Consider the following 25,165-nt stretch of genomic DNA (forward strand, 5'->3'; position numbering starts at 1 on the left):
AGGAAAACAACTTGGAGACTCATCCGTCCCTCGTACATTTGCTTCACCTCAGCACTGTTGGCTTTAACTCTGCCATCATATAGCCCCTCACGCTGCTGGCGTTGTTAATGCCAACCACTATGTTGCTAAAAACAGTAAATCTCTGTCTGCCTGTTGCTGTTGCCACTGCTCTGTTCTTCTTGGTTTTGCACCCTGATCGCTTCCTAGGCCTGAAAGCTTTGTTTGCTTTCAGTCTTTAGCAGAGAATCATCTCCCCCAGCTGTTGAACAATGTTCAGCACGGTGTGGCAAAATGAACAGATGTTCATTTTAAAGACAAATTGATGATCATAATGATTTTCACAAGGTTTGGCTTCAGTTGCATGTAGGGCTGCACGATAAATTGTTAATGCAATTCATTTATCCATGCAATCTCATTTCAAAACAATGACAATTCACCTGTCCTAGTCCCCTATACATTCAAGTCACACTGTATTCAGGTGTTGGATTTGTTTTGGAACATTCAAAGGATTCGAGGATATTTATTATCAATATACCATACAGGGTTGTACAACAAAAATGCAGCGCTGTCGCACTGTCGCTCCCTGTTACTATGTGGAAAATGTGACACTACAGGGCTCCGGTTAGAGAACAGATTCGTCGGTTTGATTTCAGCTCCTTACTGCAGATCTGTGACTTGTTATTCAGAGCCAGCATTTAATGACTGAAAAACAAGATTACTCTGTGACTGTATGAATTGTAAACAACTGCTGCAGTAACCATGTTAACAGTGTTCATAGTAATGCAGGACAAGTTAGGCAGCCTAGCCAATTAGCTTATCACTTGGCGAGGTTAGTTTCAGAACTAATTACTGAGACCAGTCTACCAACAGTACGGTGGCACAAAAATACACTTCACATCAACAAGACAGAGCAACATCAGTAAATGCAGAAAGAATTCAGTTACTGTGCTACATGAACCTGACAGCACGTTGTCAGTGACTTCTGCTCTGTAGCGACTGCAGAAACAGCAGAGAACGAATGGAAAGACAAGGAAGCAGCAACAAGTGTGTAATCTCAAAATAGAATTTCAAAATAAAGGTCTGAACATCAACTTCTCAATGTGAAAAATTCACAACATAAAATAAATAGAATATTTTGTTTCTTTTACGGGTTTCAGAGGGAATTGTAGAGGAAACACTGGTTTATGTTGTCTGTAACATCCTGTCTAGAGAGCAGGCGTCTCGGATGCTTTTTTTTTTTTTTTTTAACTTCTGCAATGTAGATCACTCTTGATAGGATTGTCATCTCGAGAGAATTTCAATAGAAAAGTCATGATTCACATTTTAGCAAGTATCGTGCAGCCCTAGTTGCATTGAATATGTCAAGTGCAATCTCATCTGTAGCTTTTGAATTTTTTGACTGTGGTTATAAGAGCGACTGAGGACCGGACAGACTCGTGGCAGTCGCCTGGTCCCTGTTTGCAGCACAGACAGGGACATTAACTGTAGGGTGCAAAGCACAGAGCTGGAGGGCAGAAGTTGTCATGTCTCTCTGTTTGCACGTGAACCTTCTTCTCTGCAGCGCTCAACAACATTGTCCCCCTGCACCCTCTTCTCTCCCTACTCTGGTCCCACCTGGTCGACGCCTTCATCACACCTTCACCTGACGACCACAACGCTGCTGCTGCTGCTGCTGATGATGATGATGATCATACTCTTCTCCCTCATCTCTCTCATCTTGGTCCCTTGGACGACCAAACCCTCCCACCATCTTGCTGCTCTCTCTTCTCTCCTTCCTCTGACCCTTTCTTAACTCCCGAACTTTACCTCCACCTGTCACTTGAATCCGGATGGCGCCCCTCCCAAACCAGGACTACTTTGACATCGTGAAGAACCCCATGGACCTGTCGACCATCAAGAGGAAGTTGGACACAGGGCAGTACCAAGAACCTTGGCAGTATGTCGAGGACATCTGGCTGATGTTCAACAACGCCTGGCTCTACAACCGCAAGACATCTCGCGTCTACAAGTACTGCTCTAAGTTGGCCGAGGTGTTTGAGTCGGAGATCGATCCTGTCATGCAGGGCCTGGGTTACTGTTGTGGGAGGAAGGTGAGGCTGCAGCATGTGGTTTTTGCTTTTCCAAACTTGTGGTCGCAGACAAGGAATATTTCCTTCAGTGAAGACATTTTCCTGTTGTTGAGGTAATTTATGGTCAACTGGGGGAAATATGCATATTACATCCTGACAGTGAGATGAAATTAGGGATGATAATGATCAATCGATCAGTTAATCAGTTGTTAAGCATTTGATTGATGAAACAAAATTTTATCAATCCATCAAATAAAAATCTGAAATATTAGATTATTTTTATTAGTGCACTTTGCATTTTATCTAATATTCAAGTATGTGTGTTAAATATGTAGGCCCTGCCAGAGAATATGCAGTATGTTGCTATGGAAGTCAAGCTTTCATTGAATGGGAAAATGTATTTGATATTGTTTGGTATAAGTTTGTTTTTTAAATAACAATTGATTTATTGATTGTTAATGTTATCAGCAGTCTAGAGGAAAGTGCTCACAATTTACAACCCTAGATAAGATTGATTCCACTCTCATTTATGTACAGTAAATATGAAGCTACAGGCACCAGCTATTAGCTTAGCTTAGCACAAAGCCTGGAAACAGGGAAACACCTAGCCTGCCTCTATTCAGAGGTAAGAAAAAGCACTTGCTAAACACACTAATTAACACATTTATATCTTGTTTATTTAATCCATACAAAAACTGAAATGTCAAAACAACAATGTGCCTGACTATTTCTTGGCTGGGAGCAGTAACTTCATGGAGTCTGCGGTGGTTGCTTGGCAACGGTTCCCAGCCCATAAATAGATTAAACAAACAAGATGTTGATCAGAGAGTTTTAAAGACGCTGGTTGTTGGATTTTGTTAATTTCGAGCACAGACAGACTAGCTGTTTGTCTTTGTCCCTAGTATTTATGCCAACCCACCCAGCCGCTCCATATTTATAGGAGAAATCTGTAATATATTTACTGTAATAAATCATAAAATGACCATGACATGTCATCAAAGATTAAGGAAACATGCCAAGTTGAAATAGTCACTTTTCTGACAACAGAAGTGTGGTGTCGTCCTTTTGAAATTTCTATTCTAGCCTGTAACTTGTGTTGTTTTGCCTGTTATAATTAATGTCAGATATTTGCCAAATGAGTGTCTCTTTATGAGTCGTAACAAATCATTAATAATCATTTAGCAGGATTAGATGTCTATAACAGTTAAATTGAGCAATATGTTAGTTGAGTCTGGCAGGGAGTCACTGAAGTCCAGAGATTATTTTTTTAGAGCAGTGGACTTTTGTTTTCAGAATAATTGGCTTAACTCTATATTGACTGACAAATAACACATATTAACAGTTGATCAACTTATAGTGCAGGACTCACTGGGGGACAACAACTCACTTTAACCATAGACGGTATATTAAATAAGTTTAAGTAACCTTTTTAATATACCATCTATGGCTCCAACTCACAATTTTTATATATTGCTCCTTTAACTGACAGTTATAAGAGGTGGTTATCTGGTATCAATTTCCCACCTATGAGTTTGTTTTGTTGATCCTTTTACTGCATTTTTGTTTGAAAACTGTCTGTATGAGAGGTATAATTTTTGTGTTCAACAACTTTTTTCTTTTTGTCTCTTTGTTTTTACAGTTTGAGTTTTCCCCCCAAACTCTATGCTGCTATGGAAAACAATTATGCACCATCCAACGCGACGCTGCTTATTTTAGCTACCAGAACAGGTAAGGGCTTCGGGCACGTTGTAACACAAGCACACACAGATCAGTAGCATTCACAAAGTGTTACCAACATTTAGACATTTTGCTGTGATAATACTAGGGCTTTACCCCACTCAGAATTTTGTCAATCGAATTGGATTCTCGATAATTTGATACCCTGGTTAAAAAAGATGAGAATAATAACAAACAACCATTGTTGTTTTTCTTACTAAGCAAATCACTGTGAGAGGAGTGTGTTGCCCATGTGTGGAATAAAAGCGAATAAGTGATTTCTGCTGCTGTGTTTTGAATACACATTAAGTTGAACTCAGAGTGCAAGCAGCCTAATTTAAATTTACTTTAAAACACAGCTATTGTCTCAGGACCCTAGCCTTTCACTACAAGCTGTGGTTGCATTATATTCACCTAAACATGGTAACCTTTAGTGTTTGGCCATCACAAATGTCTCTTTCAGGATAAAGACAACATGGATAGTGCTTTTCATGTGTTCTTAACTCTTTCCTCACCAGTGTGTTTTAAAAAAGTTGCCAGCCAGCGCCAGCATCTTTGACAGAATACACAGATTTTTTTTCAGCACCCACAGAATATTCAGTTCTATGAATATGTTAACATGCAATATATCAAAAGAAAAATCAGATCTTCTAGTTTCAGACACACAAAAATTGAAGTTGGTTGGTTGCCTCAAAAAATCCACTTTCAAGACAGAGAAAACGGCATTTTTGTGAAAGAGACTTTTTTTTAAGCAGAATATCGACTTCACGTTTTTGCTTTTGGTTTTAATCACTTCATATTACGTGTGTGACATCACTGTTACCTGTGTGGCTAATATTAGGTGTGTGTGTCTCGGTAGATGCTCTTTTAGACTAGAATATTTGCCAGCATATGTGCCGACTTCTGTCAGGTCCAGAATTTTTTTTTTCCCTGTACCTATAGTGTTGTAGAAAAACAAATGCCGTCAAACTTTCAGAATTTGAAATTGAATTAGTACTGAAGTATCAGTTTTAGTGACATTCCTATGCCAACCTAACATGTGCTTACTATGCCAACGACAGATTGGAAATGTGCAACATTTTTTGCCAACATGTAATAGTGTACTCGTCCATTTGGGAGTATAAGCCAGGCTTCATTTAGACTCACCCTGGGTCCAACTGGGTCCACAGCTGCCTGTTCCCATCACAGACATCTTCACCAAGCAGATTTGACAGCTTGATATGGAATGGTTTTTCACCCCAAAGAGCAGTGTGAAAAAGAGGAGCACTCACTCTGCAGCTATTTTTGGGGACCAAAGTGTCTTCAGAAGTAGCCTGCACACTGTCTGACAAGAAAAAAAAGAAAGAACCTGTTTCACTTTAAGAATCCTGTCGATTGAGGGGTTTCAGACTAATGATTCGAATCTTGACTCTCAGGGGACAGCCCTAGAAAAAAAAAATACAGTGAATGAGATGAGCTTGTATGTGTCTTGTTGTATTGTGCACATTGATGCTATGCTGTAGGAAATATAATCAGTCAATCAGTGCAATCACAGATGAGTTTTAATTTGGCTTCAACTGGTTACCCTGGCACCATCTTCATCTTCATAGTTCACCGTTTTAATTTTCATTAAGTTGTCATTCATAAAGTGGGCTCCTGTCTTCGCCAGCAGTTATTCTTTATTTGTTGCACCATTGTTTCGTAAATTTACATGCACAACACATGACGGCTTGCATTTTCAGATATTTACTTAAAGGGGAGGGGGGATATCCATTCTCACCACTGGAAGAAGGTTCCCACTTTATAAATGACCTGAAAGGATGATGGGTCTCTGTTGCTTTATTTTTTATTTTTTCCTCATCCACCCTTTCATGTTTTGAGACTCGTATCCTCACTCCCTTCCTCCTCCACAGCTCCTAGTGGTCTCTCATGTTGCTGTAATGTTGTTGTTGTTTACCACTGGACGTCTGACGCTAATCTTTGCTTTGCCTTGGCTCTCTGTCCTCTGTTGGTTGTTGTTCACATCCTGTACGTCCCTCCCTCCTTCATGTCCCCCCTCTCCCTTTCTGTCCCCTCCATTGTCTTCGTCTGACCTGTAACGATTTATTTCACGCTTTTTTAATATTCATTTTGACTTCCCCTCCCCTCCCCCATCTCCCTTCCCTTCTCCCCTTCTCTCCCTCCTTTTTTAACGCTTGTGATGTCTGCATTGGCCTGTTTTGGTGTGACCAATCATCCACTCCAAAATTTACGCGCAAAATCAAAACACCCGCCCACACAAAAACCCTGCATCACGATTGGCTGCTTCCTCCTGGCGACGACCTACCTTGCCCTCTGCCTCCTCCTGTGTGTCCGCCCCCTGGCCTGTCCTGCCCTGCCCTGATTGGCGGCTGCTTCTTCGTGCCCTCTCTGTGATTGGCTGTGCTGATGGCGAACGTGTAGTTCACCAAAATATGGGCTTCTTGCTGACAGGTACCACTTCTGCGAGAAGTGTTTCAACGAAATCCAAGGCGAGAGTGTTTCCCTGGGGGATGACCCCTCCCAGCCTCAGACGTAAGTACCATCACCCTCTCGCCTTCCTCTCGCACAAAGCAGATAACAGCTCTCCCATCTAAAGTGATAGTTCTTGTTAAAAAGAGTCCACACAAGGATGAATAGACTGTATTCCCCTTTGATTTCCCCTGAAGTAGCTTTAGAAACTGCATTATTCCACAGTGTCACATATAAAATTTGTATCAGCTTATTCCAGTTTGTCATTGAAGCTGTTTGCTGTTTACACAAATTGAAATATTTAAACGCAAGGCTCCATATGAAGATTTTCTGATTTTCTCTATCATTGTAAATTCATCATCTTTGGGCTGCTGATCGGATAAAACATTTGATGACATCACCTAGTGTTCTTTCAAATTGTAGAAGGCATTTTCCACTATTTTGTATCAATTTACCTTCATGATTAATTGATAAATTCAAAAAACAAACCATATCCAAACAGTTGCAGATTATTTTAATCGATTTATAATCGATTAATTGTTGCAGTTCTAATGGACAGCTAACTGTTGGTTTCTTTTCTTGAGTTCAGTTATAGATTTTTATTTATTTCTTCTGTATTTTTTTATGAAATTCCACATTCCAAGGACAGCAAGCAATATACAAATATGAAACAAAAGAATAAACAATTATTAGGCCCTGGGCTGATCAGTAAATCATGCTAAATTTGCCTCCTTTAAAATATCACACATGGTACATGCAGTTATTATGAAAGGTCCCTCTCATTGGGTAAATATACACAGTTTCTCCCCACTCTTCTTCTGCCCAGTTCTTGTCGGTGTCATATGGAGTAGGTTATCTGTTTCAGAAGATGTAGCTGTTTAACAATATTGACATAGAGCCTGAGTACAGCTTGATTATTCATTTATTTAGGGCTTTTTATGCCTTTAATTATAGTACAGCTGAAGATATGATAGGAAAGGGAGAGAGAGTGGGGGAATGACATGCAGCACAGGGCTGTAGGTGGGTGGTCAAACCCACGGCTGCTGCAGAGGACTCAGTCGCAGTACATGGGGCAAATGTTCTACCAACTGAGCTACCAGGCCACCCAACCTCATTTTTTAAGTGACATTGCTTTAAATGTATAAAATAAATCTTAGCAATACATTCAGGCGATTTTTACACATACAACCCTCTTTTCATATTGTTTATAGTTTAAGTCTTGAAGTATTCCTGTCACTATCTTATAGTAATCATGTAATGTTTAAAAACCCTACTCTTAATTAGGGCTGCACAGAATATTGTCATAATGGCAATGTGGCCAAGTGTAATATCCAAATTGGCAGAATTTTTTTGATAAATGGAAAGTGAGTGACAAAACGGCATTATACCATATATTACAGAGCTGTAGTGCTGTGGAGATGCCCTGGCCACCAAACCTTGTTCTCATGATTTCACAAGTTTTTTTCAGTGAAAATAAAAGTTGTGATGTAAAAATGATCATTCCCAGGACTCATGAATAAAATCACAAACAAAATATCTGTCAAAACAATTACAATATCATTTTATTTTACCATATTCTGCAGCCCTACTCTCAAGATTTAATATAGCTCATGTTAGGGCTCAGATAAATAGTCAGAATAAAAATATTTAGTGATGATATATTTAGCTAGCTGACACATTTTGAATGTCTCTAAGCATGAAAGATGGAGGATTGTGTATGCAGTCTGCACTCTTCACAAAGTAATTTATTTTCTGATATTTCCCACAGGTCCATCAACAAAGACCAGTTCCAGCGAAAGAAGAATGACACACTTGACCCTGAGTTGTATGTCCCCTTCTTAACTTGTTAACTTTCATTTGTAAATTATTTTCCACCATTGCTGTTATGCTGTAAGATCTAAAAAAGTTTTTTTTAATTCAAACTACTTAAATTGGGTGCTTATATATGAATAATAATTTAAAGTAAAGAACAATAGAAAGAAATGCTTATGTCTGTATTCAGTTGAATATAGTACAAAGACGAGATACTTAATGTCCAAACTGACAAAATTTATCTTTTGTAAATATACATTCATTCTGAATTTGATGCCTGCAACATGTTCCAGAAAAATTGAACAACGGTAACAAAAGACTGGAAACGTTGTAGAGCAACGTACGTTGCCATCTAGATGACGTGTTTTTCAGACACATTCTGCATGTGTTAGAACAGCATGGCTTCATAGTAAAAGAGTTTGGGTACTCTGGTTCTGCCTGCAGTCCAGACCCGTCTTCCACTGAAAATGTGTGGTGTGTTATGAAGCAAAAAGTGCAACAACAGAGATCCCCCTGACATTTGAGCACCTGAAGTCATACATCAAGCAAGAATGGAAAAGAATTTCATGTTCAGAACTTCAACAATTATATCCTCTGTTCCCCGACACTTAGCGTTGTTAAAAGAAAAGATGATGTAACACAATGATAGACATGCCCTGTCCCAGCTTTTTGACTGTGAGTATATATTTAGGAAATAAATAAAGTTAATCAGTTTGAATATTATTATCTAATCTTTGTACTGTATTCAATTGAATATATGTCAGAAAATTTTTTTGCAAATCACTGGATTGTTTTTATGTATGTTTTACACAATGTCCTAACTTTTTTGGAATTGGAGGTTGTACTTCTGATGTCATAACCTTTTACTTATTTACTTTACTTACTTATTTAGCACCATTGTTGCTCCTGCAGAGGAACAAACAGGGTATTTCCATTATGTGTGGCACATTTCCTTATTAACTTTGAATATTATGTCTGTCTTTTGTCTTCTCGTTCTCTCTGCTCAGGCTTGTGGAATGTATTGACTGCGGTCGTAAAATGCACCAGATCTGTGTCCTGCATAATGAAACCATATGGCCGTCCGGGTGAGCCAGATATCATACACACATGCTGTACTTTGTTACATGTCTGGAAAATGAACATGTCCTTTGAAAAGTTTTAGAGTAATCCAAAACATCAATAAATGTACTTGAGAAGTACAGCTATTAGGTCAGAACACATATGAACGCACATTTTAATGCAAGTTGTTAATGATCTCACACAATTCTCACACTCCTAGGTGCAGATTGGTGAAAGTTTTGAAACTGAAAATATGTAGGAGGCCTGATCATTACATCAGGACGGAAAATGGCTGTCAGTGTGGCTGCAACAGATACTCATGCAAACAGTCCTGCAGCTCGAGTGTAGAGTCTCCTTCATGTGTAGTCTGTTTGTAATTAAAAGATGTAAGCAGTTTCAGAGTCATTATAGTTGTTTAAAGAAAGGAAGACTGACACAATGGCCTAATTCATCTTCTTGATTAAAGCCACTTAATCACTGTCATTGGTATTCATTGCGACAGAGTTGAAGAGAACCTGCAAATTTAACCATTTACTCTTTACTTCCTAACTAATCACAGCTTCGTGTGTGACAACTGCCTCAAAAAGGCCAACAAGACGCGGAAAGAGAACAAATACGCAGCCAAAAGTAAGTGCACTAACGCAGAGCTACTTACATATTTTATGTGTTTTTGACGGCCCTGTCTGCCTCCTTCACTTCATCTTATTTTTCATTGTAAATAATTTTGTCGATTTAGGAACTATTTTAAGATGAGCAGCTGGACTCCTGAACTTAACACTTTTTTTTTCTCTTTCCATAATCGGCATCGATTCTTTACCTACACCTCTTCCTGAGTGGAAATGTCAGTGACAAAGGAGGTTGGGGAAGAGAGAAACTAAGTTTGCTTGGCAATGAAATAAAGAGAGATGTGACAAAATGAATGATATTGACAACATGATGAATGAAAAAGATGCATGTGCTGAAGCAAGCAAAAGGGCAGAGTGTAACTTTTGACATTATATCACCACCACTACTAAGTGTTCAAACAAAAAAGTTGTTATGAATGCACAGAGCTACCATAAAAACAGCCATTATGTTGTTTATTGTGTTTATTGTATTTATTATGTACTGTTTATTGCTGCCAAACAGTGATTTCACTTTATCATTGCACCCATAATTTCATTTTCCTTGGATATTTTCCAATCATACCACCCCCTAACACTAACAAGAATTTTTAGTATTATTATTATTTGTTTACGTTCCAAGAGTTAAATAAGAAGACTGATAAAACACAAAAGAGCAAGAGCGAAAAACACTAAAAAAGTGTCTGTGCAGTAAATAAGTCATGTCATCAATTAATAATTACTTGCAGTAAATTGTTTGAGTTTGTCAGGCTACCAGCAGAGACTCCCAAAGGTGACTGGGCCTGGCCAAGAAAAAGTCCAGGACATAACCCCCTACAAAACCACAATATGTTGTTTTTGCATTTGAGCTTTTGTACAGATTGAACAAACAAGACACTATGTGTTAATTAGTGGTTAATTAGGGTTAATCAGCTTTAGAGGTGCTGGTAAGTAGATGTCGTTACCTTTGGACAGAGCCAGACTAGCTGTTTCCCTTTGTTTCCTTCCAGTCTCAGCTGTAGCTTATAATATACCATACAGACACAAGAGTTGTTAAAATCTTATGGTTTATTACATGTTAAGAAAACAAATTGTATTTCCGAAATGTTGAGCTAATCCTTTGAAACTGCTGGAGCTGTTTATGGGCCAAATCTTAAATTGTCAGTGGTAATGAGGGAAATGTGTTTATTATGGGTGGTCAAGTCATCATGTATAGTACATATCTCTCTTTTAATCATCCTTCATTCTGTTTTGCAGGGCTTCCTCAGACCAAGTTGGGGAGCTATTTGGAGACGCGAGTGAATGACTACCTCAAGCGGCAGGCCCACCCTGAATCTGGCGAGGTCACCATCCGTGTGGTCCATGTCTCAGACAAGGTGGTTGAGGTCAAGCCAGGCATGAAGTCCAGGTAGGAGGTCAAATCTCACTGCTGCTGCAGGTTTTGAGTGTGTGGTATGAGGTTGTAGGGTTTTTTTTTTTTTTGCAAAATAAGTTCACCTTGCCTTTATTTAATGTTCCAGTATTCATGAATATGCAGTAGTCCCTGTGCTGCACCTGGCTTCTGTTGTGGGCTGGGCATCACAGCTAATGATATGTGTAGCACCACCCTCCGGATTAACGGAATTGGTTCCTCAGGTTTATGACATCATATACTCAGCCCAACTGATCTTTTATTTTTTCCTGTTTTTGGTGATTTTGTTCCTGATATGTCTATATGTAAAACTCATGAAAAACACCACATGGCCATATTAACAGGGTTGAAAATCAGTATTAAAGGGGGCCTTTAATACACCTTTAATGTCACCTTAACTCTACTCTAAACATTAATTGTTAGCTAATAGTTCTGTAGCATGTGAGCTGCTAATGTTTATACACATATTTGAAGGAGAGGCATGTAGTTCTAAATTAGGAAATCCACAACTTTCTTTTAAGGGCACAATGGCTAGTTCAAAACAGAGCATGCCAAACTGGCCACTTGGGTAGTTAATTTTTGAAGGAGGATTACGGCCACACTCTAGGGCATCCGCAATAACAGCTGTTTTGCTCTGGTGTAACTCCTGCCCTGCGATGTTATGTTTTTTGAATAATATTTCTGCTGAATTAATGTGTATGTTGCATTTTACTGCTGTAGGTGTTTAAGGCTGAGTTAATTTTGACTACTTCATATACTGTTGGGTAGTTTAATCTACAGCAGTGTATCATTTCCGATAAGATCATCGTATGCTTGTAGCTTCACTGTCCTGTGAGAACTCTAAAAACGTCAACTTTTTATGATGTCGGAAAAACAACCTTGTTTTCTGCTTTCCGACCATGCATTTCCAGTTAATCCAAGAGGGTTTTGAAATAGTTTTAGTGTAAGAATTGGGAGGTTTGTCTCAACTCATAAAAGAACACTTAATCCTTTAGTTTATCATAAACACTTGTGTTCAAGATCACGACAGTTTGTTTGTACTGACCAGCTGGACCTGTACCATCCATGGCTGTGATCAGATGAGTGTGAAGAGGGGTGTGAAGGCAGCAGTTTCCTGTAGTAAACCCTGCACCAGTGGAAGTTTCTGTACACCAACGTAAAAACAAATGCACAAGGTTGCCGTTGCTAGGCGACAGCTGGTTGGCAATGGTGCACAGTAGAGTCACTAACGGACAAGTTAGTTTTGAGTTTGTTTGCATAAGTATGGGAAATATTGTGCACACTGTTTGGAGCATAAATCCATGACAGCAGTGAAACAAGTATTCAGTTTAACAGCCCACTAATGATGATAGGCCTCCATAGCTACAGTTATAGTAAAGTTTGTGTCATAGTTTTCCAGTTAATTGAAAAATTTTTTGAAATGCAAAGTTAATGCCAATTAGTTACCCGTTTGGGAAAACTCACTAGATTTTTTCCACAAAATGCCAACAGTTTTATAAGATCCCAGTCTGGGCTGGTATGTGTGCTGCACTTACAGGTAATATCCTTTTGTTTGAGGCTTGTAATGTGTTAAGTTAAAAATTCCAGTCACTGGTTACGATGTCGCTTCTGCTCTGTTGTCCAGCTGTATCAAATATACCACTTTCTACAACATTCAATGCTATAACTACATCAAGAAAATGTCTCGTTTTGAAGCAGCTTATATGACTCGCAACTGTCCCATATTCTACTTTCAACTCTCTCCGACTCAACAACCAGTCCTAAGTTTTATCTTTTTTCCATTCCACATAATAAACTAGTTTCATAACTTTGTCTTAAGTAACTTAAATGACTTAATTAACTCACTCTGGTCTGCCATGGACGTTCTGCTAGTCTTTCCTACATTTATGTATAAATAAAACATTGAAATAAGCCTAGATGATTGTCCACAGTTTTCATAATCCTTTTAGATATTGTATGAGTAACTGTTGTTTTATTTCTCACAGTTTGATCAATATAAGCATTACAACAGACTGCAGTGCAAATTCAAACTTGTTTCTGCTGGGTGTAGGGCGATGGGATTTTATATATATACCTTGAAAATATTTCATAATTAACACTTAATTTTAAACACCCTGACGGTGTTTAAAACGTGTAATGTAATAAACACAGATGCCACCTCTTTTTTCAAATTCATATATCTAACTATTAAGTTGATGTCATGAAATATATATCATTTTAAGTATTTCATTTGTAATTATTACTTTATCTAATGTTACAGAATTGTCCCAGACACTGTATCTTTGTGTCCCAGGTAAAATTTTTATTGTCCCTGTGACAACGGGACATCCTTAATTTCAAGTGCTGCTTTGCACACTTAAACCACCACAGGAAGTGTAGTTCATATTTGCACACCTCTTCGCGTTGTGATGTAATTTAGTGTCTCACACAGTTGAGAAGCTGAAATATTATGGTGAAGTCACAGCAGGACAGTTGATGTTGGAGTGGATGAGGACATTTCTTAGATTTCAGAGTGGTTGTTCCTCACCCTGGCTGTTTTGTTTCCCCCACCAGGTTTGTCGACAACGGAGAGATGTCCGAGTCCTTCCCATACAGGATGAAAGCCCTGTTTGCATTTGAGGACATCGATGGAGCAGATGTGTGTTTTTTTGGCATGCACGTTCAAGAGTACGGCTCGGACTGTCCGCCTCCCAATCAGAGACGAGTGTACATCTCTTACTTGGACAGTGTGCACTTCTTCAAACCTCGACATCTCAGGACTGCTGTCTACCATGAAATCCTGCTAGGCTACCTGGAGTATGTCAGGAGGCTGGGGTACGAGAAACATTTAAACCTTCTCAAACATAATACCTGCAACAGGCCACAACTGAGCAGCAGAAATCAGTTCATTACAGCATCATAGCTACACAGGCATCTAAATCTGAGCCCATTATTCTGTGTGAAGTCTATTCATTGAGCTTTGTGTTCCTGCTATAGACAGGCAGGCATGCTTAATAAAAGGAAATCAAATTACTCCTTTTATAATGAATGCAACTACTTCTCTTCCTGTGTCAGGTTTACAACGGGTCATATCTGGGCTTGTCCACCCAGTGAAGGGGACGATTACATCTTCCATTGTCACCCAGCAGACCAGAAGATCCCCAAGCCGAAACGCCTGCAGGAGTGGTACAAGAAGATGCTGGACAAGGCTGTTGCTGAGCGCATTGTCCATGATTACAAAGTGAGACATAATTTTTGTTTAGTTATCGTAACAACTGTGTGAATTAATGTATTTATCACTCACAGTCCCCAACATCATCAAGCTGTTGCACAATAGAGGTCCTGCAGGAATGAGTCCTAAAACCCAGAAATCAGTTTTATGAGAGTCAGTGGGTCTGTTGAATTGTTGTTTGATTAGATGTTTAACATAAGCTTGTGTTCACCATGTTTTGTTCTACAACATAAAATAGTAAATCGGTAAATACCCCACTCATGCACTTGCTGACATGTGGCTAAATGAGACTATAGTGTTTGTCGGGAACATTTAACGTTATCAGGCTGAACACTGATCACTTAGTGGTGGTGACGCCCAAGTCATGTGATTGTGATGTAATGAGTTGGCTTTACAAAACATGTCAGTATCATAAGCCTTTGTTGACCACAGAGCTTATTTTCTATACAAATCCAAAATCCAATGGAAAAATCCCATTGGCTTTATGTGAAGGGAACCAGAGTGATGCTAACGTCCAGGTTGGCCTAAGACTTAAGTCAGAATTTCCAAGTTATCCTTAAAGCATACTGTCTGTTCCTGTGCTGCTGTTCTGGAGTTTTCGATCATACCACATGTAGATGTTCAAATTTCTTTTCATTGTTTAACTAATAAAATTAGAGAAAATGAAAATTTCAGCATCTGCCTTTTCATGAAAACTGGGCCAACTCCAGCTGCTGCTGAAGATCACAAATGATCTAGAACAGCTGCTAAACTGACCATCTGCTGAGATGGTTTTCTCAAATTCTGTTTTCCAGAGTCAAGAATTAACCTCAAACATTTGTTTTGTTTGAAAATGCTAAGGAGGGTTTTTTGATGATTTTCCACAGAGTTGAAATGAGTAGAGATGCTGCTTGTAAAACTAATTTATGTGTTTGTTTGAATATGTGTTGAAGTGGTAATTGTTGGGAGATGACTGACTAATGGTTAATAGTTCCTCAAATTCATTTCAGCTCTCTGTGTTCCACATTGAACCTTGTATTTTAGTGGCCATTTGTCTGACTTTTCCAACAAATGTTCACATGTTGTTTCGACCTCTTGGAAATGGGGAAGAAAATCTCAAATTTAAAGTTTCGAAATATGTCTTTCAGCCCTGCCTGAGGTAGTTTATTTGTTTTTGCTCAAAAATAATCTTTTTTATCTTAAATGAATATTGTCTATCACATTACAAGCAAAAAAAAGTTCTGCTGACTCTCCAAATTCTCGCTCTGGATCATGATGAAAACTGTGAAGAAAAAAAAACACTAATTCTGTCTTGGCCTGGACATTACCAGCTTTACTAGCACTTAAATGTGACTCTCTTTGTCCTGTAGGACATCTTCAAGCAGGCAACAGAGGATCGACTGACCAGTGCCAAGGAGCTGCCATACTTTGAGGGCGACTTCTGGCCAAATGTACTGGAGGAGAGCATCAAGGAGCTGGAGCAGGAGGAGGAGGAGAGGAAGCGGGAGGAGAACAGTACTTCCAATGAGAGTACAGATGTGAGTAAAATAGAAGTGCACATGTAATCGTCACTTTCAGGCTAATTTTTTTGTCACAAAATATTGTCGTACTTCATGGCAGCTCACTGACACTGACATTAAAACACTGACAGGCCACAAAAGGAGACAGCAAGAATGCCAAAAAGAAGAACAATAAAAAGACAAGCAAGAACAAGAGTAGTCTGAGCCGGGCCAACAAGAAGAAACCGGGGATGCCCAATGTTTCCAATGACCTTTCCCAGAAGCTCTACGCCACCATGGAGAAACATAAGGAGGTATGCTTGTCTAATTTGATTACAGCAATAGCTGTTTACTCTTTTATTGGATTATATGACATGATCATAAGAGCATTACAGTGACTTATGTCATCAGACTTGATTCCACTGACTGCACATCATTAAAATCCTGCCATTTAGCTGCTGCTGCCCTCCTATTGGAGCTGTTTTGAAATGTTTAACTGTGTTATTGCACAGTAGATGCATCTTACACTGTGGCAAAGGTATAAAGATGTTCTTGATCTTAACTTCACCTATAATCTACATTTTATGACAAATCACATGATTATGTGAAAGCTGTTGCTTGTAGTTATGAACCCACAGAGAATTATCACCATCTCTGCAGTTCACCTTCGGCTTTACAAAGGTTTTAACCATCTTTCAGCTCATTGTTTCAGTTCAATATCAGCCCATTACCTCACTGTTTAGATTTCAACATCAGCAGGCAGCTGTCTTCAGCAGCAGAAAGATAAACATCATTAGACACTGTTTCACTGATCAATTATAAGTGGAGGCAGAACACTAAAATGCAGCACTGCAACCACAAAACCAGTGAATAAGATTACTAGCAGGTAAAGTGCACCATCTAAAAGATTTTTGAGACTGCAACTTATTATTTTCATTATTGATGAATCTGCCCTTGATTTTCTCAAGTACTTGATTAGTTGTTTGACATTTTTCACCACTTCTGACATCTGGACCAGTGTTTCCCAAAAGCCCAGGATGACCTCCTCAAATGTCTAGTTTTGCACAAAACCCATTTTTGGTCATAGAAGACTAAAGTAACCAGAAAATATTTACATTTAAGAAGCTGTAATAAGCTGTAATCAAATATCAATATTGTTGTTATTGTTTCATAACTGCCAACCAATAGATTAATTGTATATTTATATATTTATTTATTTATTTTAATTTTGCTCCCTGTGCTCTCCAAAGAAAATGCTATGCAAAACTACCTTTAAGAAACATGACATATTAACAGTTCTTTTTCTATCCGAAAAAGCATTCAACTTTAGAAGCAAGAAATGTCATATGTTAAAAATAATAATAATGATAACTTAATTTATATAGCACCTTTAGAAACTGAGTTTGCAAAGTGCTTTGACAAACAAAGCAGAAGAGCAGGATGCTGACAGTCTGCTTTTCAATTTGGCAAATATTAGGGAAAGCACAGGAAAAATACACCCCTCTAACCTTTATTATTTTTTATTTTTAATCATGTCTGTGAAAAGTCATGACTGGGATATAATGATACGGTTGGCTGCATAGTTTGGTACAAAGAACATAGTTCCTGCCCTGCACTAAGCATGAAAATACATCTCTATATTAATAAACTATGAAGTGAGTTTAAAGTTATCTACAGGAATGAGACGATCTGAATACCATAGTGTCTGGTAGGCCAAAATATTGCACAGGAGGGTAATAATGTCATTTATTTTCTTGGATTTGTGTATTAATGTAAAATGAAAAACTTACAACTGGTCCTCTCCACTCTTCATTCACAGGTCTTCTTTGTCATCCGCCTCATTGCTGGGCCCACCGCCAACTCACTGCCTCCCATCACTGATCCGGACCCCATGATGGCCTGTGACCTGATGGACGGCCGTGACGCCTTCCTGACTCTGGCCAGGGACAAGCATTTGGAGTTCAGCTCTCTCAGGAGGTCCAAGTGGAGCTCCATGTGTATGTTGGTAGAGCTGCATAACCAGAGCCAGGACCGCTTTGTCTACACCTGCAATGAGTGTAAACACCACGTGGAGACGCGCTTCCACTGCACCGTCTGCGAGGTGAGTTGCTGTTTGCTTTTGTCACTTTGAATTTGAATAGAGATGAAACTGCAGCATTAAGTTTGCAAATATTTATATACTGCAGTATGTTCTTCATTATCAGGTCAGTGTGCCTACAATAAGATAGCTAAATATAACATGTTTCCTCTCAGCTTTTCACAGTAAGCTTCTGTTTATCATTACACTCCCCAGAGTGTACAAGTTTATAAAAAAAAAACTCCAGCCTTGTGTTTTGACAGGATAAACAATATTATTGTCCCCTTTGAAAAGTTTCCACAACTCCTTAAAAAGTCTGAAATTCTGTTATCTGCATAATGTCTAAAACTGATGTTTGGCATTTTTGTTTCAAAGCAACATGTTTTCTTCAATCCAGAACCAACATTCACATTTTCCCATCTCTCTTTTCTTCTTTTGTTTCTCCAGGACTATGACTTGTGCATCACCTGCTACAATATTAAAGGTCATGAGCACAAGATGGATAAGCTGGGGCTTGGACTGGACGACGACAGCAACAACCAGGCAGCAGCAGCTACCCAGAGCCCAGGAGACTCTCGCCGTCTCAGCATCCAGCGCTGCATTCAGTCGTTGGTCCATGCGTGCCAGTGCCGCAACGCCAACTGCTCCCTGCCATCCTGCCAGAAGATGAAGCGTGTTGTCCAGCACACAAAAAGCTGCAAGCGCAAGACAAACGGCGGTTGTCCCATCTGCAAGCAGCTCATTGCTCTGTGCTGCTACCACGCCAAACACTGTCAGGAGAACAAATGTCCTGTCCCGTTCTGTCTGAACATCAAGCAGAAGCTCCGGCAGCAGCAGCTGCAGCACCGACTCCAGCAGGCCCAGATGTTGAGGAGGAGGATGGCCAGCATGCAGAGAGTGGGGCAACCAGCTGGAGGGCCACCGGGAGGGCCTGTTGTAGGACTTCCATCACCAGGGAACAATGGTACCACGGCACCCAGTACCCCAACGTCTGGTGGAACCCAACCCCCAACACCCCAGACCCCCACTCAGGCCATGCCTCCAGTCCCACAGCAAGGAATGGGACCTGGAGTCCAGCAGCAGCAGCAACCAGGTGGAGGTATGCCCACACAAAGTGGCATGCCTCCGCAGCATCCCCTTCACCACCAGTTCCCACAGATGGCAGGTGGAGGAGGTGGGGCTGGGGGGATAATGAGCTCTCCCCAACATCAGCAGCAGATGCTTCCTCAGGTCCAGCAGCAACAACAGCAAAGTGGAGCAGGGACCAACCCTCAACAGCTCCAACAGCACCCAAACAATTTGCCTCCATATGCCAGCAGACCCCCGGGCTCCTCCCCCATCCATCAATCCCAGGGCAAACCAGTCCTTGGCTCCGCTACGCCTCCCCAACAGCAGCCTGGTGGTGCGGTCATGGCTGGAAATGCTGGTGGCCAGCAACCTCCCAATCAGCCACAGGGCCAGCCTCCCCTTCCTCCACAGCCACCCTCTGGCCCTCCACCCGCAGCAGTAGAAATCGCCATGAGGATCCAACAGGTGGCCGATGCTCAGAGGAAGATGGCTCTGCAGAGACAAGCGACCCAGGCAGCTGCTGGCTTGATGCCTCCTCATCCGCACCATCAGCAGGGTCAGGGTCAACAGATGGGCATGGGACACCCAGGGGCTGTTGGGATGGTTGGACCGCAGGGCATGCCACCACAGACTCCTGCAGCGGTGGCAGCTGCTCGGGCCCACATGGATCAACCACAAGGTGCTCCACCTGGGATGATGGTCGGTGCTGGGGGGCCCATGCAGCAGCCCCCTCAGCAGGGTAACCAGCTCCCTCCTCAAGTACAGCTTCAACAGCAGAGGATGGGTGCTCCGCTTCAAAACCCTCAACAGCAGCAGCAGTGGGCGGGGCCGGGGATGCCCCCTCAGCAGAGGCAGGCAATGATGAATCAAATGGGCCATCCGGCCATGATGGCCGCTCAGCAGCAGCAGCAGCAGCAGCAAATGCAACAACAGCAGCAGCAGCAGCAGCAGCAGCACCAACAAGCTCAGGGCCATGCTGCCTTGATGAATATGGCACAACAGCAGCAGCAACAAGGTGCTGGTGGTGGGGTCCCAGGGGGAGCGGTGCCTGGAGTTACAGGTGTCCCAGGGATTGCTGGTGGGAACATCCCACAAGCAGCCCTCCAGGAACTATTACGGACTCTCCGCTCGCCCAGCTCACCGCACCAGCAGCAACAAGTCCTCAACATCTTGCGTTCCAACCCCCAGCTCATGGCTGCGTTCATCAAACAGAGGGCCTCAAAATACAAGGGGGTACAAGGGGGGCCAGGTGGACCTGGTGGTGTCCCCGGTGGTGTCCCTGGAGGTCCTGGGCCCACAGGGGGTCCTGTCGGTAATGTCATGGCGGGAGGGGGCCCACAAGTGAACATGAATGCTGCAGGTCCTGGCCAGCCAGGTATGCACATGGGGGGTCAGGGAGGGACAAATGTCAACATGGCAACCATGGCTCAGCTGCAGCAGGTACAGCAGCAGCAGCAGCTCCAACAGCAGCAGCAGAGGCCAATGCTCAGTGGGTTACAACAGCAGCAGGTGGCAGCTCTCCAGCAACAGCAGCAGCAACAACAGCAGCAGCAAGGGGCTGGAAGAGGCATGCAGGGCCAGGGGCCGCAGATGGGAAATCTCAACAGTCCCCAGTTTAGAGAGCTGATGATGAGGCGGCACCTCCAGCAGCAGCAGCAGCAGCAGCAGCAGCAGCAGCAGCAACAACAACAACCACAGCAACAGCAGCAGCAGCAACAGATGGGGGTGAATCATGGTCAGTTCCAGCAGCCACAGCCGCCACAGGGGCAGGGCTACATGGGACAGCCTGGGATGCAGCCTCCGTCAGTGGGACAGGGCCCACCTGGAGGACCGCCTCTCGGCCCTCAGCAGCCTGGTGGGCCCCCAGGCCAGCAGGGGCAAGGTTACCCAGGGTCGGTGGCCCAGCAGCAGGCCACAGCTGCACTCCAGCAGAGGCTGCAGCACCAGCACCACCACCTCCAAATGCAGCAGCAGAATGCTATGGCTGGCCTGCCAGGGGGTGATGCAGGTGGAGGGGGTGTAGGGGGTCCTCAGCAGCCACCTCAGGGCCCTCAGCCCACTCAAAGCGGCCCCCCACCTACATCTTCTCAGGCTCTGCTCCAACAGGCCCTCCACCAGAGGCTGCTCCAGCAACAGCAACATCTGGGCCCTGGGGGGTCACCAGCCCAGCACAGCAATCCCATGAGCCCACAGCAGCCACAGCCGATGGCCCAGTCCCCACACCCCCATCTGCAGGGCCAGGCGCTGCCCACATCCCTGGCAAACCAGGTGCGATCTCCACAGCCTTCACCTAGACCCCAGTCCCAGCCACCACACTCCAGCCCGTCCCCGCGCATGCAGCCCCAGCCCTCCCCGCATCACATATCCCCCCAGATGCAGACGGGCTCTCCACACCCAGGCCACCTGAACCAGCACCACCCAGGCATGGTGGTCACTCCGCAGCAACAGCCGACGACCCAGCAGCAGCAACAGAACTCTATGGAGCAGTTTGGGTCGGACCAGAGCGCCATGCTGTCTCAGCTGAGCGGCATGGCCGGTCTCCATGGGCCAGGGGGCAACAGTCAGGACCCGCTGGGCCAGAATATGAATCACAACCCTTTAGACATCATGTAGGAATATTCTTCTGAACGTGTCAAGTGATTCTTCGCACAAACTGCACTCACCCAGGACAGTGTTATTGTTATTACTTAGCCTTTCTTTTTTATACTATTATTAAATGTTATTTAAAATGTTTTCAATAAAGATGCATTGAACTGAACTTCCTATGGGAGATGAACAATAAATCAAGCAGTCGTTAAATAAATTAGAATAAATGAATTGTAAGTTATTGCTGTTAATATATTTTTTTGCCAATTGTGGACAAAGAGGGGGAGGTTTTCTCTAGCAACACCCCCTCACCTCCACCTCTTGATGAATACAAGAAAGGTGATATTTTCGGGGTTTTGGGGGGTAAATAGGAGTAATTGCCTTTTTTAAGAAATGTTTTTAAGATTTTAAAAGTGGTCAAGAATTAAAGAGGAGATGATTTAATGCAAAGAACTTTTTTATCCGTTTCTTTTCCCATCATTCAGTCTGTCTATTTCTGTTCTGCAGAGTGATGTGGATTATTATTATTATTAATGTAAATCCAAACATGATGCATATCTTCATTTCTAAATGTTTGGGTTTGCTTTATTTATTGTTTTGTTTTGGGCGGGGTGGTCGGGGTGTTATGTATCCTGAGACTGCTACAATTCGTATAGAAATATATTTTTGTTATTGACTGTTAAGATGGGGGTAGTGGATATTTCATTTCACTTTAGATGTCTTTAGTTGGGTCTGTCCAGGCGGGAATAATTAAATGTCAGTGTTTTATTGCAGTGGTTGAGGGTCTGCTGTGAGTTTGAGATGTTGAACGGACACATTGTGACGTCCCGGCCAGCTTCTGTATTGGACATCGGTCATGCTGGAAGGGACTCTTCCCTCGCAAACATGCAAGCCCTCTCCCTCGAATGTGTGTGCACTCCTTCCTTTAAAGACACTTAATATGGAGCAGTGGAGGCTTGGGGAGGGGGGGTGCATACCTGTGTGCCTGTAACATTTTGAGTATATGGGCTGGGATGTGAAACAAACGGGTGGGGTGGGCTCCTTTTAGTGTTTTTAGGATTCTACTGTTTGGAGTAAACAGAGGATTTTTGATCCAAATGAACTGTGTTGCACAGAAATGAGGAGAAAGGAGGAGATATGAGCTGTCAGTCTCTGCCTCTTTCAGCCTCATCCCCTTTGCTGCTTCCCTTGGACTTTAAAATCCCCTCCTTCCTCCTCCTCCTCCTCCTCCTCTGGGGGAAGTTGTTCTCCCTTCCCCCCAACTCCATCCTCTTTATCTTTCTGCTAAGAACTTTGGGAGTTTAATTTAATATTTTTTACTGTACAAAGGAAACACAAACTGTGGACTCAAATACTGTTTTTTTTTTTATAATAAAATGAAAATTACCAACAGTGATGTGTCCTGTATATGGCTGTTTGTTAGAAGTGAGGTTGGATTATTGGTGAATGATTTTTAAAAACACATGCTTGCATCACAAAGTGAGATGAGTGTGTTTTCCAGCATCACAAAGCTGGCTCACTTTTCACCCCAAACTCATTTTTTTACTCTGGTCAGTAGTGTCATGTAAAATATGTCATTTGACTCTGTTTGCTATCTTGCCATCCCAGTTCAGCACTATGTGCGTGAGTGACTGTGGCAAAACAAACGTATAAAAGGAAGGATGAAACGCATTTAAAATTATATTTCAGTGACCTCATAGTTTAAGTATTTTCATCAAAAATTCTGTAGTACTTAAAGAGTTTTTAAATAAAGTTATTTCATCTTTAAAAGTTTAGGAGATTACTCAGTGCACCACTGGAGGGAGCTCACGTACCACCAGTAGTACATGTGTCACAATTTGAGGATCGAGGCTCTAGAATAGTTTTGGTCTGAGTTGATGAATTTTGGAAATATCAGCTGTAGAGATGTCAACCCTCTCTAAAATATAATGGAACTAGTTGGCACTCGGCTTGTGGTGCTCAAAGTGCCAAAAAAAACCTAACAACAATGTCCCTTTCCAGAAATCATGAGAAAAACAAAAAAACAAAACAAACATAGTCATTTCTTGTACAATTTTAAGTACCTGCCTGACTGGAGAACACTGGCTGGAGCCTGACATTGGAGGACACTTTTGATTGTCCTATACCATGAGAGCAAGTTTATAATTTGATATATAAACAACAGTTAACAAATTTACAATATTCTTTCAATTAAAAAATATTTATAATTTTTTAAACTAATATTAAGTACAGAGTACAGAAGACCACAATGTGTCACAGTCAGTCAAAAATCTTAAAAGACAGGAACTTTGTTTCTGAAAATCTCGAATACCTGATGAAAAATGTGAATTCATGTCTAATTTTCAATCATTTTTCCTGTGGTGGAAAAAAACTATTTACTCAAGTACTGTACCTAAGTACTTTGAGGTACTTGTACTTAACTTGAGTGTTTCCATTTTATGCTACTTTGTACTTTTACTCCACTACATCTTAGAGGGAAATATTACAATTTTTGCTCCAGAATTTCAGAATTTATAGAAATGTGACCAGTTTATAAAACAATCGCAGTAAAAATACAACCCACAACTAATTCATCAGAAACATCAGCCTAGTATGATACATAAAAATCTATCACTCACAGCTGATAATACTTCTGTACTTCAGTAAGTTTTCGACTGCAGGACTGATCCGTTGTACTTGTGTTTTTCCATTGTGGTATTTCACTTTCACTTAAGTAAGATCTGAATACTTCTTACGACCGTTACACCTGTGTTTTTATTCATGTCACTGTGTGAACTCAGTGTTTCTAACAGGATGTCATATTAAGTTTCGAGAAAACACTGAGTTAATGCCAAAATGTGGATGCGCACAGAACTCCGTGCGCCATTACGCACACGAAACCATGGGTACCTTGATTAAACCACGCGCAAGTAACAACAGGACCTCTCAAAAATAACCACACAACAATCTGTGCTTCTTGGCCCGGCAAATTAGTTGCGTTTATTTGGTTACTAATTTACGTGTTGCAAATCATGCAGCGTGGAGGAGAAGGTTGCGTCACTGACGCAGGATGCGCACAGTCATTTCAAGACAAACCACTCAAATCTCTTCCCTTCACACAAAAATACCACATCAACAATTCAATGTGATAACGACGTTAAGTAGAGTACAAGATTTAAATGATGAATGAACACATCCTTTCAGAGGATCGGGAGGGTTAACAAATACATTTGGCATCATATTAAAAGATGTCTTTTGTTTTACCTGCAGAGAGAGATTACATTACAGAGTAACGCGTTACAATACAGGTCCACTAATATGCATTGATCAATTAGTATCAAAATCAAAACCCATAATTAATGTGTTAATTACCTCAATGGGTCGACGTTATGTTATGACTTGACTCTGTTAACACAAATGTGTCTAACAGTATTAATTAATACCAGATGATGATAGTGAAACAATGATGGCAGACTTAATTAACAGTAATTCATATATGACTCAGTCTGTGAATCAGACTCTTTATTAGTTGCTGATGCAGTAAACACTAACACCCGATCATCTGTGCATAAGTTGTGCCTTAATTATTGCGTATTAGTTGACCAGTATTGTAAAGTGTTACCCCACA

The 25,165-nt window shown here is 41.4% G+C and overlaps 1 protein-coding gene across 1 annotated transcript in view; it reads left to right on the forward strand.

Annotated features, from left to right (window-relative positions):
• The window catches only part of ep300b (EP300 lysine acetyltransferase b), a 43,398-nt gene extending 20,448 nt beyond the window's left edge, over positions 1–22,950 (forward strand). Inside the window, exons 18-30 of the mRNA XM_084744266.1 lie at positions 1,851–2,090; positions 3,709–3,797; positions 6,207–6,317; positions 8,023–8,079; positions 9,074–9,151; positions 9,685–9,752; positions 10,985–11,135; positions 13,692–13,952; positions 14,193–14,358; positions 15,699–15,866; positions 15,980–16,141; positions 17,647–17,928; positions 18,352–22,950. Coding sequence (XP_084600392.1) covers positions 1,851–2,090; positions 3,709–3,797; positions 6,207–6,317; positions 8,023–8,079; positions 9,074–9,151; positions 9,685–9,752; positions 10,985–11,135; positions 13,692–13,952; positions 14,193–14,358; positions 15,699–15,866; positions 15,980–16,141; positions 17,647–17,928; positions 18,352–21,585 — 5,067 coding nt within the window. The 3' untranslated portion in view covers positions 21,586–22,950. The remainder of the gene's footprint in view (positions 1–1,850; positions 2,091–3,708; positions 3,798–6,206; positions 6,318–8,022; positions 8,080–9,073; positions 9,152–9,684; positions 9,753–10,984; positions 11,136–13,691; positions 13,953–14,192; positions 14,359–15,698; positions 15,867–15,979; positions 16,142–17,646; positions 17,929–18,351) is intronic.
• Positions 22,951–25,165: the final 2,215 nt, after the last annotated feature.

This window comes from Lutjanus erythropterus, chromosome 19, assembly GCF_056507025.1.
Source record: "Lutjanus erythropterus isolate fLutEry1 chromosome 19, fLutEry1.hap2, whole genome shotgun sequence".
NCBI lineage: Eukaryota > Metazoa > Chordata > Actinopteri > Lutjaniformes > Lutjanidae > Lutjanus > Lutjanus erythropterus.